At 33.5% G+C, this 19,320-nt stretch overlaps 2 protein-coding genes across 2 annotated transcripts; one reads left to right on the top strand and one right to left on the bottom strand.

Annotated features, from left to right (window-relative positions):
• The first annotated feature begins 11,734 nt into the window (after positions 1–11,734).
• On the top strand, positions 11,735–15,175 carry LOC114268807 (uncharacterized). The gene is made up of 2 exons (XM_082894450.1): positions 11,735–12,467; positions 14,378–15,175. The coding sequence occupies exons 1-2, from the start codon at positions 11,962–11,964 to the stop codon at positions 14,820–14,822; spliced, it is 951 nt and encodes a 316-aa protein (XP_082750576.1). The 5' UTR covers positions 11,735–11,961; the 3' UTR covers positions 14,823–15,175.
• A 1,676-nt stretch (positions 15,176–16,851) lies between these two features.
• On the bottom strand, positions 16,852–18,570 carry LOC114268808 (thioredoxin H2). Its single transcript, XM_028210043.2, has 3 exons — positions 18,042–18,570; positions 17,659–17,781; positions 16,852–17,380 (listed from the first exon to the last, which is right to left on the bottom strand). The coding sequence occupies exons 1-3, from the start codon at positions 18,198–18,200 to the stop codon at positions 17,234–17,236; spliced, it is 429 nt and encodes a 142-aa protein (XP_028065844.1). The 5' UTR covers positions 18,201–18,570; the 3' UTR covers positions 16,852–17,233.
• Between the last annotated feature and the right edge of the window lie 750 nt (positions 18,571–19,320).

The following is a 19,320-nucleotide window of genomic DNA, read 5'->3' as shown; positions in this document are numbered from 1 at the left end:
TGTTTATCAGAGTAACGCCAATGAAAGGGCAAATAAGGTTTGGCAAAAAAGGGAAGTTAACTCCGTATTACATTGGGCCATTTCAAATTCTAAAAAGACTTGGCCCTGTTGCTTATTGTATTGCTTTATCACCGGGAATGGAACAGATGGACAATTTATTTCACGTATCAATGCTCTGTGGATACCTTAGAGATCCATTCTATATCACAGATTACCACCGAATAGCTTGATGATGACATGATCTATAAAGAAAAGCCAATTCAAATTGTTGATCGGCAAGTCAAGCAGTTGAGGAACAAATCAATTTCTATGGTAAAAGTTGAACGGAAAGAACACTATGAAAAGGAAGCTACATGCGGAAAGGAGAATGAAATGAGACAACGATACCCAGAGTTGTTTCTGAATGGAGATAACTCAAGTTTGGAGGACCAAACTTCCTAAGGGGAGAAGGCTGTGATGACCCCGACATGCGTATTATTTTTATATGTTATTTCATTGAGCGTAATTATATGATTATATGCTTAATTGATGCTTATTTGTTTATTTGTGAATTATCTGTTAGAATACCGACTTAGAATTCAAAATTAAAAGCCTAAAAGATTCAGAAACCTAAATTGACTAGTTCAATAGGCTAATTGAAATATTTTGGATCCATAAGTTTAATTAAAATTTGATACAGATCAAAATAATTAGAATTAATTAGAATTAAGCCTAATCCCACTTAATTAGTTAAACCTTAATCCACCTATTTATGTGTCTAAATCATGATTAGGAACTCATTTCATCATCTTATGAGCTGAAATTTTAGAGTGAGAGTGAGAACAACATAGAGAGAGAAGTAGAGGGATTTCTAGAGAATTGAAGGGAGATTGAAGGGTTAAGTTAGATTAAGGCCAAATTCAAGCTCAAGGTATCAAATTCACCTATTATTCTTGTAAATAATCCTTGTAGCAAATTGAATTCACTTAGTATAGAACCATTTTGCATGAATTTGAAAGAAAAGAGTAAGAATCACCATGAATTTAGTGAGTTTGAGTAAATTGAGTACATACATGCATAACTCTCCATCTTTGAACTTAGTTTTCTACAAATTCATACATGCATGGGACTTACACTTGTTATTTCTTAAATTTCTTTATGATTTCACTCTTAGCATCTCATATGAACATGTTTTGTAAAGAAAAGAGTTGAATTTAACATATGCATGGCAAGAATATTGAATTTGGAGCTTTGTTTTGAAGAGTTAAAAGAGTATTTGAGATCATAGTTGCATAATTTTCAAGAATCCATGTTTCATAAAGAGTTTCTATGCGTTTGAGCCAAGCCATACAAGTTAGGAACATGAGACTTGCATTTTTGAACTTCAAATTCAATTCGGGAAAACCCAAAATTTGCCCAGTTTGCTCGAGCGAAGGATCTGTGGCTCGAGCGAACTTTGCATGCATCTAGTATTTTTGCAGACTTTTGGTAGTTGGCTTGAGCGACCAAGTGTGCGCTCGAGTGAACTCAACTTTGTTCAACACTTGGCTCGAGCGACAATTGAGCGTACATTTCATGCATCTAGTACTTTTGCAGTCAGGTCACACCGCTCGAGCAACCAAGGTGTGCTCGAGTGAAGACCCTGTTTTCAGCAAATTTTGACTAATACTTTTAAGTGCACAATTGCATCCTCATACCCTTTTAGGCATTCTTAAGTATCATTTGGACATCCATAGTCATGGAATAAGTTTGAAATGCACGTAAGAGAATCAAATTACAATACATTTTTTTTTTTATGAGTGTGTGTTTCAATGTGTACCTTTGTTATGTGATTTGTGTAGGTGGTCAACAGAGGTCCAACATCTGTACCAGCCCACCGTGATTGGTATCTTTGTAAAGATATGTTGTTAAAGTGTATTTCGATTTAATGCAAGAGTATCATTTGGACATCCTTAATCATGGAATAAGTTTGAAATGCACGTAAGAGAATCAAATTACAATACATTTTTTTTTTATGAGTGTGTGTTTCAATGTGTACCTTTGTTATGTGATTTGTGTAGGTGGTCAACAGAGGTCCAACATCTATACCAGCCCACTGTGATTGGTATCTTTGTAAAGATATGTTGTTAAAGTGTATTTCGATTTAATGCAAGAGTATCGTTTGGACATCCTTAGTCATGGAATAAGTTTGAAATGCACGTAAGAGAATCAAATTACAATACATTTTTTTTTATGAGTGTGTGTTTCAATGTGTACCTTTGTTATGTGATTTGTGTAGGTGGTCAACAGAGGTCCAACATCTGTACCAGCCCACCATGATTGGTATCTTTGTAAAGATATGTTGTTAAAGTGTATTTCGATTTAATGCAAGAGTATTATTTTGAAATGCTATTTTGATAAGAATGAATGATTGTCTCTTTTAAAATGTAATTGTGACATCCTTAGTGTAGCCCATGCTCAGGGGTAACAATACCATGGCCCTTTGCTATAAGGCCCTTTCCCAGGGAAACAATACCGTGGCCTTTTGTTATAAGGCCCTCGTCCGGGGAAAACAATATTGTGGCCCTTTGTTATATGTGCATAGAGATCTCTGATGTTAACTCAAGTGGTCCCTTTACTTGACCTATATGGTCCCTTTGTCAGACCCGTGTGGTCCCTTTGATATGCCTTCGAGGCCTTTGCTTTGCTCTATTGGATGTACCACATATGAATATGATTTATGATTTGCAAACATTGATATGACAAGTATTTAGTTATGCTTTACTTCGGAACTCATATGAAATGATTTTGTATTACGATAGACATAATTCATTAAACCTCTTTATACTAGTATTACTCATTGGGCTATAGCTCAACCCCCTTTCCCTATATACATGTAGGTGAGCAAATGGAGTGTCAAGTTTAAAGCAAACTCGGGAGTCCACTCTTCTGTCAGTGCCTCCATGATAGGGCGATCTTGGACTTATGTGTAGCCAAGCTGTGTCAACCCTGTTATTTTAAGTTATTTTGTTTAGTTTTCTTCTGTTTTTGGAACTTGTTATGTATGGATATTTTTTTATAATTGTTTAAGATGTTATGATGTAACTATGTGTTCATATCTATGAAGAATGTTAAAGTTTTAATTACTTATGAATTTGCATATATACACTGCTCAATGGACACAATTCTATTTTACTATTGCTTCCATAGTGCCTTGTTTACTATTATTAATTATTAGTTTTGTCTTTGAGGCCAGGTAATCTGGGATTCCTAGCCGATCACGACCTAAACCTACATGGGTAGGTTCGGCTCATGACAGAATCACATATACAAGTTCCTTGTGTCTTTGGTTGCTTTATCCTTAAGCCAAAATGTGCATACAATTGGTATGAATTATAATGTTTTTCACAGGATCAATGAAGGTTCAAATCACATATACAATTGAATTTTTTTTTTTTTTTTTGGTTAGGCCCAGAGTTGTTGTTTGCCACATCATGGAGATGACATTTTATATTCTCCAAATTGCCTTAAGATAGATATATCAACAACCATTTTCCTTGCTTTGCTAAATTTCAAAGTATGTGCTTCAAAGGTCATTAGGTTGCAACATTAAAAGCTTCAAAGATTTCCTTTCTACATTGATATCAATTTTCTGAGTATATCATGGAGTAAGAGAACCTTTGAATATATATATATATATAGGCAATTGATTGTTTAAAATTGCCTAATTTTGGTTCCTCTCTTTGAAATCTTTTGAAATTTCAAACACTCTTGCCTTTATTGGCACTATTTCTCAATTCAAAACACTTTATTACTTGTGTTTTTCCTTTGCTTGGTTGTTTCAAGCACTTTGCTTGTCATATTGTGATATTTGAATCACTTCGTTACTCTTAATTAGTTTTATGCTTTGATTTGGCCTAGGGATGTAAATTCATCCTAGCTCACCCAAGCTCGGGCTTGGGCTCGGGCTCGGGCTGGCTCACAGTCAGGCCTCGCAAGCTCGCACTAATTTTCGGGCTCGACCAAGCCTTCCCATGTGAAAAAAAATCTCGGCCCACGCCATAGTCCACTCAAAATCACGCTGCGGGCTGGGCCATAGGCCTAGGCTTGAGCTTGAGTCGGGCCTAACTTTTTTTTTTTTTTAATTTTTTTTTCCATCAAACTAGCTTGAAAATGATATTGGGCCTCGAGCGAGCCTTGAAGCGGGCTTTGAGTGGGCTAATGGGTCGGGGCGAGCTAGGCCAGGCTTGGCAAGTTAGGCTCACAGTTCGAGCTAGGCCTCAAAACATGTGGCCCATGCCCATGCCCAGGGTCTTAAGCTCGGGCTCAAGCCCTGCTGGACCGAGACAGGTAGGGTCGCACCAGGTTGCAAGCGTACTTCTGGTGGGCCGAATTTACACGCCTAGTTCGACCCTTCAAAATTTAGATAAACATTAATTTCAAAGGGCCACATGGGTTATTGTTGGCACTGTATTATTTTTATTATTATTAATGCAAGTAAGACACATAACATATTTATGTACACTTGGAGGTTGATGGAAGTTATGGAAAAGTATAGAATACATGTAGAAAAGATGATGGAAAAATGAAAGATCATGAAGCATAAATAGAGGAAATTGAGGATCATCATGGAGCATGAAATGGAGTAGTTGCGAGATTATGGGAATGACACATGTCAATACAAGAATGAAGATGGACGAATAGGGTACTTACCCCCTACTAAATCCAAATTCTATGCCTTTGTTATTTCAATTATCTTAACATTTCAACACTGCACTTACTTTTTATAAGAGTAGACTAAATTAACTCTTGTATTTTCAGAACTCAACTTTTGAAGTTACCTTTATTAAAGGTAACATTTTGGAATTGCATTATTCAATTAATCAATTACATTTTTTTATCCAGTTTCTCCCTTCAATTCTACTTTGAATTCAAGTTACATTGTATTAGTTTCTCACTAAAACATAACGAATAAAATCCTTTTCATTGAGACTAAGAGAACCTCATCACAATTGCCTGATAAGTGAATTGACTTATAAAATTTTGCAAAGACTTTTCAAATCTTTATTGGCATGCGAAAATTACATTTCTATCTCTCGAAGTGTCAAAATAGCCAACAATTATATAAAAATAATATGTATTTATTTGTTTATATTTTTTTTATTAAATTAATTTTTATTTAAAAATAAATAAATTTTAAAAACTCAGGAAAATAGTGCATCTTTTCAATTTTTCATATGCACATGGAACATGATGTTTCAATGTGTAAGGCCCCCCCCCCCCAAAAAAAAAAAAAATAATAATAATAATAATAGAAGAGTGACGAGTAGAAGAGGGAATATGCATTATAAAATTGCGTGATTGAAAACAAAAGACATAGATTTTGGGTTTGGTTCGGTGGTCTTATACTCACATTTTAAAGTGCGGTCTGGTGAAGTGAAGGTCAATGATTCGAGCGGATAGAGTATTGATGACCCATTTAATTGTAATTTAATTTTATTAATAAACTAATATTTTACAATCTTGACCCAAAAAAAAAAAAAAAAAAAAAAGTAAACTAAAACTAAAAATTGTTTGGTTTTAAATTATTTATCTTTGTGTTTTGTAGTTTATAGTTAACTTTTTATATTTTAGTAAATTTTTATTTTATTTTTTAGATACATCTAATTTAAATGTAGCCAAAAATAAAATATTTGTGAAAAAATTTAAAAAGAATTCAATAAATATAAAAAAAATGAAAATGTACTAAATTTTTGATTTTTTTTTTGTATTTATTGATTTTTTTTATATAAAAAAAGTCACAAAATTTGTACTTTTCAAGTATATGTAGCTTATTTGAATCTAAATTTGTTTTTTTTAAAATGATTAAAACATTAAAAACATTCAATAACAATTAAAAAATACGAATTAAAAACTCAAAATTGTTTTTAAAAAATTCAAAACAAAATCGAGTAAAATAGCAAGAGTGTGGGAAAAATACCACATAATGTTTTTGTTTCAACATTTGTAATTTTTATTTTTAGTAGATTATTTTCTTTTACCAGTAAGTGTAACCTCTTCGATGAACTATAGAAATTCTGTGTTTTTCTCTTTTTAGTGTCTATTTTATTTTCATTGGTTTTATTATGTAGTAGAGTTTATTCGGATCAACAATAATAATATTAAAATTAAGAATTGAGACAAAGTGAAGGCCAAGAAAAAAAAAAATTCAAGAAAAATAATGTATGCTCTAGATCTAACATTTGTGTGGTAAGACTTATAGTTTGAGTTAATCTTAACCGCAATTTATTTATATTTTTCTTGGTGTAAGTTTCTAACCCTAGCATTACTCGACCAACAAGACATCCTTCACAATTGAAAAACAGTAGATTCATATTTATAGCCGCCAGTTAAGGATTCCCTCCATGTGTTAGGTTTTGACCCAATATGCGTGTTGGTTATGAATGGTTTACCATGACACAAATGAATTGGGTATTAATGACTATTTTATTTTTATTTTGAGCAATATTACATATACCAATTAATACATTAATTAGTGTACTAATTGATAATATGACATAATTTAAGATATTTTTAATATTTGCAATTTTTAATAATGAATGAGGTCAATAATAATATTATAACTAATATTGATATACAGTTAATATACTAATTGATGCATGCAGTGCTACTGTATTATTTTTGTTCAAATCTAATCTAAATTAGGAAACGATTCAGTTTATAATTAAAAATTTATTAAAAATGTCAAAAAAGTAAAGTCATATCAAAAGTGAACTGTGTGTCCTTTACTATTTCAATGCTTTGAGTATTATCGTTTGTTTGGTTTTAATTTTTTAAATTAAATTTTTTAAAAATTAATTTTTTATTTTTTTTATATATTTTTATGTTTTAAGTGAATATTTTTAAAATTTTAAGAATTTTTTTTTAATCTTTTTTAGATACACCTTACTTAGATTTATCTAAAAAGTAAAATATTTGTAAAAAAATATTTTAAGAAATTAATAAATACACAAGAATATGAAAATGTACTGAATTCTCTTTCTTTTTTTTCTTTTTGTATTTTTGGTATTTAAAGAATTTTTTAAAGATTTGTTTCATAAATATTATACTTTTTTAGTATATTTATGTTAGATGTATCTAATTTTTTTTTAAAAAAAAACTTAGAATATTAAAAAATATTCATCAAAAAAGAAAAAAAAAACACATGAAAAATAAAAAATTTCAATTTTTTAAAAAGTGAATCTTGAAAATTTAAATCAAACAAGCTATTATTTTGCTAGCTATAATTTTAAATACTTTTCTAAATTTATTGAAACTTATAGCATTTGATTAAGTTATTTTATTAAAACAAACATGAAATCAAAAATATTTTTTCAGATATTAATTATTTTGGCATAAACTTTAGGGAAAATCGGTTTAAGGTCCCTATCCAACTTTTAGTAATGGATTAGGTCCACAATGTGTTCTTTTGTAGCCTAAGGTCCCTCAATGTTATTTTAGAATGTAAAATACCTGTCTTACCCTTGTTTATAATATACGTTGTTTTCAATTTGGCAGCTAAAGATCATATTGATATTTTGTGGGAGATTACGTGAGGATGAACTTGACGATTCAAATTTTTGTGGAGATTTTCTAGGGTTTTTGTATGTGTTGAAATCCTGTTCGTTATTTGTAGGTGTTGACATCCTATACGAGTTGAAATCATGTTCGTTGTTTGTAGGTGTTGATCGATCGTGTAGGAGTTGAAATCTGGTTCATTGTGTTTGATTTGATTTCATGTGGAGTTGAATTAGATAAGTTTTCAATTTTTGATTTGATTTGATTGTGTAGGTATTGAATTAGGTTTTTGTTTTTAGTTTTGATCAATGTGAGAGAGACAAACTCAATGTTGTTGTTTTTGATTTTTGAAGTTAATTTTTCATTATCTGTTATTGATGAATTTTCGATGGAGTTGATTTTGATTTTTGGAGTTGCTTTTTCATTCTCTGTCAACATGGTTATGAGTTGCTTTTTGGTGCTCTGTTTTTCTGCGTTTTTGTGCTCTGTTTTTTGTTCACTTTGCATTTTTTGTGTAGTGCAGAGAAAATTGCAGGTTTGTTACTATAATTGAACTCAAATCACAGAGAAAATTGTAAGCTTGTAGTGCAGTGAAAATCACAGAGAAAATTGTAAGTAGGCAGAGAAATTTACAGACATAGCAATAGAGTAGTAAGTGTTTTGTTTTTTTTCTTTTAATTTTTTGAATTGAATGTTTTGTGAACATAACAGATATTCTCTGTGATTTTTTTATGTGCTTGTGTTTAATATATTTTTGTCTCTTGATGTTAATGTGTTTTTGTTTTTGTTATATTGAAAGTGAATATAAGTTCACAAATTTCTCTGGACTTTTCTTTGTAGTCCAGAGAAAATCATATGATTGTATTACAAATGATAAGTATTACAAATTTCTCTGGACTTATATGTTGTGTTTTTATGTGTTTTTATATGTTTGCACTTTTCAAAGTTTTCTGATATGTTTTCTTTGCACTTTTCATTTTTTTTTTTTTACACTATTCATGTTTCTGGACTTTTCTTTGTAGTATAGAGAAAATCGTAGGTTTGTTATTATAATCCAATGAAAATGACAGAGAAAATGTTAAGCTTGTAGTTGAGTGAAAATCACCCTTGAAGTTGGTGTCTTGATCTTGATGCTTATTGCTTCTTCAACTTGGACTTGTTTTTTTTGTGGTGTTCTGGTGCTGCTACTGCGTTTTGATCTAAGATCATAAGACGCAGACACAGAGACTTTTGGTTTCTTTTTCGGGGTTTCTGGGGTTGTGCTGCTTCTGCGCTTTGCCATTTCTATAGAATGAAAACATAAACATTAAATCCCAGAGAAAATTACAAGGTAGCAATGATTACACAACAGAGAAAATTACAAGATAGCAACATAAACATGACAGAGAAAATTACACAACAGAGAAATTTTGAGGAAATGGAGCATTGAACAAAATAAATATACTAGAGAAAATTAGACACAAGACATAAACATAATGTAGTCAGAGAAAATTATAAACGCTGCCAGAGAAAATTAGACACACAAGTAAGAAAAGTAATTTGGCCAGTGAAAATTATAAATGCCAGAGAAAATTAGCCACACCAATAGAGTAATAAGCCACAGATAATTTGCTTGAGAAAATAATGAAGAAACATAAACATGCCAGATAAAATTACACAATAGAGAAATACAAATATAGCAATCCAGAGAAATTTACAAAAATAAGAACACAAAAAGCTTCAATAAGAAGCCCCAAATGCACAGAAAGCAGTTCAATTTTGACAGTTGGAAGGAAAACAACCCATCATCAGTTGGAAGCAAAGAAATTCTGGACTTCCAAGGAATTTCTCTGGATTCAACCCAGAGAAAATTCAAATTTCTCTGGTCCAGAATTTCTCTGGAACGATAAAACTCTGATTTGATCAATTTGTCATTGGTTTTGCTGCTGCTGATTCAATCACAATTTCCTGCACAAACAAATTAATAGTTCTTCTATAAGTTTGTGATAGATTTTCTTTAAACTTAATGGTATGAATTTCTCTGGGTTGAATCCAGAGAAAATTCAAATTTCTCTGGATCACTTTAAGCTTTCCTCTACTGCTGCCTCTTTCTCAAGCTTCTTTTTCCAATATTCTTCAACTAGGGGTCCAAATATTGCTTTTCCAGAAACAATTCCAATTCTACTAAACCCAAAAAATCAAAAGACGTTATATTCAACACTCAGAGAAATTTTGAACCTGAAGATGTTATATTCAACACTGGATATATATATATATATATATATGTGTGTGCTGACATTGTATATATATATATGTATGTATCATATATATATATATGTTTGCAACCATAGATAAGATAACTAAGAGTGACTGTTTGATTATGGTTGCAAATGGTCTTAATTGATTAATTATCATATATATACTAGTCAAGACAGTAAGCAACAGATTGTATATATATATATATATGTATGTATCATATATATATATACATCTATTAAATTTTTTTGAAAAGAAAAAATAATAATGCATACATGTCGAAGAAGATCTGGAGTCGAGAATCGAAGCTCTGATCAGTGATTTGAGACCAATACTCGCAAAGCTCATCTCTGTTGATCTTGTCAACATTCAACCTTCGTCGTCTGCTCAGAGCATCAAACAATTCCAACGCAAATTGCTTTGAATCATCTCTCATTCCTACAACCAGAAATGATAAAAATTGAGCTTGAAAAGGTTTAAACACGCATTGAAATTGCACCATTCGGGTCAAAAAAATCAACTCATCTGAAGATGAACAGACGTAGGGTATTTTGGTCCAAGAAATTGATAAAATGCGCGGGTATTTTGGTTAGGGACCTGAGGCAGTATTACATTTTTTAATGTCCTTTATGCAGAAAATTGTTATTATTAGGGAGCTTAAAAAAAAACCCCTAAACTTTAACAATTTTTAATAAAAATCAACTAAAAGTCCTATGATTTTATAATTATTATTATTTTTTATTAGAAAAAAAGATATTCTGAAGAGTTATCATGACATCCATAGGCTTAAGTTCCAGGATAGTCGGTTGCCAACCTGATTTAACCTAACTCATAAAAAATGATTTACTACCGAGGCACCAACAAAGCTTAACCACATGCTTCAGATGAGCTTAGGATTCGATCAGAGTACAGAACGAAATCTTCGAAGAGAGCCACTATACTTTGAAGAGAACTACTGAAATTACTCAACATTTCGCGACACGCCTATAGAAAAAGATGTCTTCTCTATTAGGCTATCACCCCCGGTGGTTCTATAATTTTATAATTAGGTTACCAATTATTAGCATAGTATGTGGGTTTTTAAAATTTTTTAGGATTGCAAGTGACACTCAATTTTACTTTTTTGTTTTTAATTAAAAGAAAATAAAAGTTTGGAGTCATCATGCGAGTATCTTCCAATTAAAAATTGCAGCCAAACGACGTCGTGAATGGCCTACGTAATTGCCACCGAGAGACGCCAAAACAGATTCCTCAGCTGACTCATCAAAACACTCAAAAAAAAAAAAAAAAAAAAAAAAAAAAAAGAAAAAAAAAAGAGAAGAGCAAGGATCCTCTAGAATTTTTTTTTCTTAAAATTTCTTAGAGTGGTGCATTGTGTGGTTAAGATTTAATAATAAGTCACATCAATTTTTCAGCATTAAATCTCAATCACACAATACATCACTTTTGAAAATTTTAAAAAAAAAATACTTTAAAAAATCCTTGATGAAAAAAAAAAGAAAAAGGCAAAAAGAAGAAGAACGAGAAGATGAAAGATTCTCTCTCTCTCTCTCTCTATCCTTTCTCCTCTTCATCACTACTCATCTGCACGTTCTCTCCTAACAACTTTCCCATTCTAAAACAATCCTCAATTACCTCCCCCTCTACCCCAAAACCCCCCCACGACCGTCCAACTCCATCACGCCACGCAATCACCAAAGCCCACGTGTTCCTTCCTAATTCGACTGCTCCAAACCCAATTTCTCATCAACCCTGACACTCTCACCTTTTCCCGTTAAAAAAAGAAAAAATAAATAAAAATAAAATATTAATATATCTTAATACTTAAATTTAATTTTCATCAAATCTTATTAAAAATAATTTTTAATAAAATTATTATTAAAAATAATTTTTTTTTAATTTTTTTATTTTATTTATTTATTTATTATTATTATTTTTTTTTTTTGTAACTTTTTACATATAAAATCAAGAGAATAAATCAGTTATTAGTACCTGTACACATAAGCACCCCTTAAAATATCTGACCCCAACGTGTATCTTAGCGCAGCAAATTTGGAAAAGCTTGTTTGTTGGTTTCATCACATGACCGGCCGACTCGCCGGAGCTCCCCGTTGATTCGCTCTTGCCCCCAACTTCTCCAAACCGTTATAAAGAGAGAGAGAGAGAGAGAGGGAGAGAGAGAGAGAGAGAGTGTGTGTGTGTGTGAAGAAGATGGTGGTTGATTATTACAATGTGTTGAAGGTGAATCGCAATGCGAGTGACGAAGATTTGAAGAAGGCGTACAAGAGACTGGCGATGAAGTGGCATCCAGATAAGAATTCCTCTTCTGCAGAAGCTGAGGCAAAGTTCAAGCAGATCTCTGAGGCTTATGATGTTCTCAGTGATCCTGATAGGCGTCAGATCTACGATATCTACGGCCTCGAAGCTCTCAAGTGCGGCCAATTCCCTTCTCCCTCTCGCTCTTCTGGCTCCGGCGGTGGTGGGTTGAGGTTCAATAATCGGAATGCGGATGATATATTTGCGGAGTTGTTTGGTGGATCTGATTGTGGAGGGAAGAGTGGACGTTTTGGGGAAAATGGGTCGAAGAATTCGAATGGAAATCAGACGATTCGGAAAGCGGCTCCTGTGGAAAACAAGTTGGTGTGTAGTTTGGAGGAGCTTTACAAGGGTTCTCGAAAGAATGTTAAGATTTCGAGAATTGTTCCTGATGATTCTGGGTATGCAATTCTACACCTTTACAAATAATTAAGATTCTGGGTATGCAAGTTGGTGTTTAAATTTCTTGATTTGAGAAAGAATTTAGATGTTATGATTGATTGTTTGGAGTTACGAATTCTCTGTTGCCCTGAATTTCCAAGAATTTGCACGAAACGCATTGCCTCTTGCTTTAATTTAGGCTCTCTTTTCATTTTTCTGGATTACCGTAGATGAAATCCATAATATATATATATATATATATATGATTTTTTTTATAATTGTTTTTGTTTCCTTTGGAATTCAAAATTTTGAATTCAAAAAATTTGTCTAAGATTGTATTTGAAGGATTGACTTTTTTTTGGGGGGGGGTTTCTTTTGCTTTCAAGAACCAGTTTTTCCAAATGCATAGCATTCCTTTTTTTTCTTTTTTCCAGATCACAAAACAGTTTACAAAAAAACAGGACTGAAAATTTCTTCCACTCTGTTCTAGAATCTGTTTTAGGAAAATTGAGTTTTAAAGAATCTGTTTTTTTTGTTTTTCCATTAAAGGGGTGATTTGTGTAGTTTGAAACTGGATTAAAGCCCACAAAAGGCTAGCCTATTCGGCATGGTCTTGAAATCAGGGCAAAAGGCTTAAAATTTTGGTATTGTTCAATCTTTGGTGGTCAAGAATAACTCGGGAAAGACTATGGTACATACCCCTCAAAAAGTGTGGACCATTTGCACCTTATAATTAAAGAAAAAATTGGCATAATTTCATATTTTTTGAGTCATAACTTAAATAAATAAATAAATAAAAACAAAAATAAAAAAGTCATAACCAAATAACACATTAGGCATACCCAAAGATCTCATGAGTTGTAACTAAAATGAGGTCGTAACTAAAATGAGGTCATAACTAAAGTAGAAAATTGTATGACTTACGGGAATTGAATTCCATCAGACAAATTGATCACTGTGCAATGTCATTCATAGTAATCGTAATAATAAGTTTCATATGATAATTTTACAATACATTGGTTTGTGTTCTAAATGATAAATATTTTGTGTCGATGAAATTTTGGGTTTCTGCTAATTGTAGGAATTCCAGCATATGCACAGCTTTGATCAGCTGGTATTGGCAGCCTCTGTGTTACTAATTTAGGGCCATAGAACACAAACCTTGGTATCCTACATTTTGCTCACTTTTTATATATATTAAACAATTAAACAATATATTTTTTGTGTGGATTGGGAGGATAAGTTTTCAAGAAAATGATTTATGGGCATCATCACTCATGAGAATGTAAAAGTCTTTATGTTTGTTGTGTCTAATGGTTAGTCACTTTGCCTTATAGGTCCTCCTATCCTCGAAATTGGCATTCTTTCCCTTAGTCCATATGGGTAGTTGGGAGCAATAGGCAGATGACGCTTGATTTTGGAGGTTGGATAATTCTCTCCGTTGCCTATATTGGTCCTTAAGTGCTATCCATGTGAGGAAGAGACAGATATGCGGATGTTGTTCACTATATGGGTTCTTGGGGATTTGTATTTAGTGTTACATGCTCCATGCCTAGTGCTGCATTTGGCACCATGGAATCCAGTTCTTGAATTTTGAATGGGAAACCACCTTGGTTAAAATTTTGAACTAATTTGCCTCCAGTTGCAATTGCAAGGCTTTGATTTCATAATACCAATAGCCAAACACATTCCGAGAGAATATGTAGCATCCTGTGATTTGCAGCTTGGCACTTAATGAACTATGTTAAAAATTTGAAGAGATTCTTAGGTACTCTATGTAGGTTAAGTAATAAATGCTTATCTTCTTGGTGGAGTTTTGTGAGTTGTTAGGTTGAATTTGGAACTAGTAACAATTTATTTAGTTATCCTCCTCGGTCATGCATTTTACAGTTTTGTGTTCTTCTCTTAAATCACGAGTGTACTTTTGCAGCAAACCTAGTACTGTTGAGGAGGTCTTGAAAATAGATATCACACCGGGTTGGAAGAAGGGAACAAAAATCACTTTTCCCGAGAAAGGCAACCAAGAGGCTGGGATGGCCCCCGGAGATCTTGTTTTTGTAGTAGAAGAGAAACCACATGCTGTATTCAAGAGGGATGGAAATGACCTTGTCTTCCGCAAGAAAATATCACTACTGGAGGCTCTTACAGGGAAGAACGTTAGACTGACTGCCCCTGATGGAAGGCCTTTGACTGTTCCAATCACCTATATTGTCAAACCAGGCCATGAGGTGGTGATCCCAAATGAAGGAATGCCAATCTCAAAAGAACCTGGAAAGAAAGGAAACTTGAGGATCAAGATTGATGTTAAATTCCCGTCAAGGCTCACTGACGAACAGAAATCTGATCTGAAGAGGGTGCTGGGAGGGAGCGGCTAATCCAGTTCTGGGTTTAACTCGAGGAGGGTATGGAAGCTTATTATTATTATTATTATTGTTACTATTATTAATAATGTTATTATTAACACTGACAATGTAAGCGCAATCTGGATGTAAATAGGTAACATATTATTCATTCGTTAGAGCGAGGAAACATGTGCATATTAGGAGGATAATTTTGAGGCGTGCTGGCAGCTTCAAGTGTTATTAGCATCTTGAAAAGTATAGCTATTTTTCGGCTACTGCTGCCTTAGCTGTCTGGAAATAACTTTGGCCTTTATTTTGTGGTTCTTGGTTTCGGAAGTATATTCTTTGTATTGCATTTTGGAAATGTTACTATTGTATTGCTGAAATTCTTTCTATTGCATTATGGTCTTATTAGTCTCAATTAAAATGACGATTATTGTCATTTATAATTTTAAGAATGTCATTTTTGTTGAGTTTTATATATATATAAATTCTGTTTGTAAATCATTTTCCTATTTAGTTTTGGTAACCGTGTTTGGTGATCTAATCTATTTAATTACTTCTTTTGGAGTGCCTTTGCAGTTCAAACAAATCTTGTTTTGCTTGAGATTTTTCTTTTTTAATTTTTTGGGCTCTAGTAAATTACTCAGATTAGTCAATTCTCCAGCTATGAAAGGGGTAATTAGCCTGTTCAACACCAAAAATACATGCTTGGGTTAGACACCATGTATCAAACAAAACTGTGTCCGCACTTGGTTTTAAATACTGGCAATTACGTATTGATGAGGACCCTGTCCCATATTGCGTGAGGGGGACTCTCACTTCTACCTTATAGGCGTACTAGTCCCCTTCACTTTGTACGAGTCCTTCAAAACCGTGAGGCTCTGGCCAAAGTGCACAATATTTGCATGGACGTGAGAGGCCAGACATGCAAATTTGGCGCTAGAAAGAGGGCTGTCTGGCAAACTCTATTGCTGTTCGCGCCCAGTCCATTGGGGGGCTATGATGAGGACCCTGTCCCACATCGCCTGGGAGGGACTCCTACTTCCACATTATAAGCGTACTGGTCCATTCCATCTTGTACGAGGCCTTCAAAACCGTGTGTGTGTGAGAGAGAGAGAGAGAGAGAGAGAGAGGGGACCAGCTCCCTCAACCCCAAAGCAGACAGTATCTACATGGGATCTAGCCACTAAGCTATTCTGCCTCACGTAGGCAATGTGGGACAGGGTCTTCATCATACCCCCAGTAGACTGGGCTGCGAACTCAGGAGAGTTTGCTGGACAACCCTCCTTCTAGTGTCAAATTTGCGTGCCTAACTTCTCACACCCCTGCCGATATTGTCTGCTTTGGGGTTGAGGGAGTTGGCTCCCCCCTCCCCCCTCTCCGATTTTCGTAGGCCTCGTACAATGTGGAGGGGACCAGTACCCTTATAAAGTGGAAGTGAGAGTTCCTCCCAAGCGATATGGGAGAGGGTCCTTATCACGTATCATATTGGCCAATTATGTAATGGGGCTATGTAACAAGGTTTTGACATTTTAATACCGTTATTCACTGATATATTAGTTGATATTATCTGATATCACTCAATATAAAATCATATTACTGATAAACATACATATTCAGATCTCATAATGAGTGTTTTGGTTGCGTTAAAGATGACAAAAAATTTACCCGTGCATAAATGAGAGAAACTTTTATTTAATAGAAACAAGAGTCCGACAAAAAATTACTTGTACATGAATGAGACACAGGTTTCAGTGTCATAAAATTGATTTCTAGGACAAGAAATAGAAAGAATTGGCTATGATGACCGAGAAGGGAAGCGTGGGTGTTTGGTTGTGTTAAAATAACCTATTAAAAGATAAAATAGGTTAAAATAATTAATATGATAAATTGTCACATTTAATTCATAATTATTTTATTTTTTCTCTCATAATTATTAAATTAATTACCAAAAATAATAATAATAATAATTAACATTCCAAACACAATTACTTTAATCAAATTAAAATAGTTAAAAAAAAATCAAATTGTCAACTTCCCAAATAAGGCCTATAAAGAATAAACATTAAAGATGTGTCTATTATAAGAAATAAAATTGTACAAATATTTTATTACATTTTTTTTTTTCTTTTTCCAAAACCAGATGTCTGGTAGAGAGGACTCTTAACTACAAACCCTACCCTTGTCTCACGAAATTTCCTCTTTATTATAATAACGAGAAGGGGAGAGAACGAGATTAGTAGTAGATAACATAATAAAGGAGAGACGTCAACTTTATTCATGAACAATTATTGAGTGTGGTTGGTGGTTTTGTGATAACAACATCTGAGATCAGACATTTGTGTGGGTCGCACAAATGTGTTTATGAGATGTTTTTTATTATTTAATTATTTGTTATTATTATTAATTTTTTTTGGCCCAAAGCATCATATATAATGCAACTAGGCATAGTTATAGTAGGCCCTGTGTTTCTCAATCTTCTTCTGAAGCTCTTCCTTTCTGACCCCAGTGACCTTATCAACTATTCTCCCTTTCTTTATCAGTATACATGTTGGCATTGCCTGTACCCCAAATTCCTGAGCCACATCCTGTAATGTAATCCAAATTATTAATTCATGCATCCTTCTAATATATATCTCACTTGATTTCTTTACATAAAATGTAGAAAAGAATGAATCAAAATCATCGATAGCCATCAATCATGTCTTTAATCAGTTCCGCTAGAGAATTTGATAGAAACAATCACAGAAGAACGCAACAAGCCACACAGACCACATCGTCTTGTCTTGTTTGTGATGGTTTGTGTGAAATTCTTCTGTGCAACCATGCTTTACAGTCCTTAATTAGTGGAGAAAAAGAGCAATACCATCAACTCATCCACGTCTATCTTGATGAACTCAACGTCCGTATATTTGGCAGCAAACTCGTTAATGGTCGGTTCCATGAAGCGACAAGGCACACACCATGATGCCGTGAAGTCAATAACCATCTTTAGTCCAAAACCAAAAAAGAGAACAAAACAAAATACAATAGAGATCAATAGAGCTAAAAACAATATCAAGTTTAACTAGTATGGAAAGAGTCTAGAAACACAGAAACCGATCATACAATCGGATAAGATGGGTCTCACTTTTTTTTTCTTTTTTGTAAGTCCCACATCCATCTTCTTATGTCCGGTTCTGTTACTAGTTTCTATGCAAATAGGAACTTCAAAGCATGTTTTAAGAGAAGATTTGAAGAGGGTCTCACCAGTTTGGCGGTTGTTTTGGAGGCCTCAAAATGAGCCCTCCATCTGGCTGAGGAATGGAAGGCAAGAACCTGAGGTTGGGAGACTCTCACTGATGAAGCCTTCGTGGACATTTGTCCATTGGCTTGTGCACGTTGCATGGCAGACAGTTCAGCTCCCATCCTTTTTCCCTTTTACTGGAAGAGTAGTCAAACTTTGATATATATATGTGTGTGTGTGTGTGTGTGTGTGTGTGTGTGTGTGTGTGATGTCTTTATTTCTGACTTTGCTCTTCGAAAGACAATCTTTGTCCTCAAGTTAGAGAGTAGGAATGTAAAGAAGGCTTCTTATAGGGTTGATGACGGTAGTGGAGAAAGTTTTAAAACATGAGAAACAGTTTTAAATATGAAGTGGGTATTGGATTCCTGTCCTTGTTTGGCTCCTTTAATTTTCAACCATTGAGTTTAAATTTGGAAGAAATGAGCTAAAATTGGGAAGCTTCATGGTCTTGTATTATGATTACCACCCTTCATATATAAATTAGAAAATGTGAAATGCTTTGCAGCTTGCAGCTTCCTTTTATAATGTTAAACTGTTGTGGAGGTGCATCAAATTTGTGTTGGAAAATTTGAATTTAAATTTACTCCAATGGTTGTGTCTCTTGAGATGAAAGGGTGTGTCCTTTTGAAGGATCACAACCTTTCTGAAAAGTCACATAGAAGTCTTTATATTCCATCTCCCTCACTTCATTTTAAAAAGGAGAATTGTCATTTTTCTTCTTTACTTTGAATTTATTCTTCATATTTCTTGAGTCTAATTTTCCTATAAAGAGAGTATATGCATATCGAAGTTCGCTAAGCTTTCAATAGTAGTGCTGCTAGTGCAAGACATTGATCGTTGTATCCTGGGAGATAGACATCCATTGAATCCTAAGCATCGGTGGAAGGACGAATCTGTCTTAAGATTATTAGAAAAATAGTACCAAACTACCGGGAAAATATAATTTAAAAATATGCAAACGATTTTTGGGCAAAACCAAAACTGAAACAAATCGATATAATAACGTGATAAAACTAAATAGATAAAACCTGATCGAGTCGAGTGTGCGATATTTATATTCCATGTTGAGATTGGAATTAAGGGTTGCAGTAAACAAAAAGAAATTAATCATGGCTAAAGAAATGTTATTTGACAAAGTGTTGTGGTCACAACCGGTTTTAGTCATTTCTTCTTTGTACTGCAAAAGCAAGTTATGAAGCCTAATTGTTTTTAGACAAAGTAGTATTGTGATTATATTCACAA

The sequence above is a fragment of the Camellia sinensis genome, chromosome 11 (assembly GCF_055761805.1).
Source record: "Camellia sinensis isolate YWXY chromosome 11, ASM5576180v1, whole genome shotgun sequence".
Lineage (NCBI taxonomy): Eukaryota > Viridiplantae > Streptophyta > Magnoliopsida > Ericales > Theaceae > Camellia > Camellia sinensis.
This window is presented reverse-complemented; position numbering and strand designations above follow the sequence as displayed.

What these genes read in the sequence shown, in the direction of transcription:
- LOC114268807 (XM_082894450.1), top strand. Translation starts at nt 11,962, where the DNA reads ATGGTGGTTGATTATTACAATGTGTTGAAGGTGAATCGCAATGCGAGT. An exon ending in ATTGTTCCTGATGATTCTGG is followed by an intron (nt 12,468 to 14,377) that starts GTATGCAATTCT and finishes GTACTTTTGCAG; the next exon opens with CAAACCTAGTACTGTTGAGG.
- LOC114268808 (XM_028210043.2), bottom strand. Translation starts at nt 18,200, where the DNA reads ATGGGAGCTGAACTGTCTGCCATGCAACGTGCACAAGCCAATGGACAA. An exon ending in CCAAAACAACCGCCAAACTG is followed by an intron (nt 17,782 to 18,041) that starts GTGAGACCCTCT and finishes TTTGGACTAAAG; the next exon opens with ATGGTTATTGACTTCACGGC. An exon ending in TAGACGTGGATGAGTTGATG is followed by an intron (nt 17,381 to 17,658) that starts GTATTGCTCTTT and finishes ATTACATTACAG; the next exon opens with GATGTGGCTCAGGAATTTGG.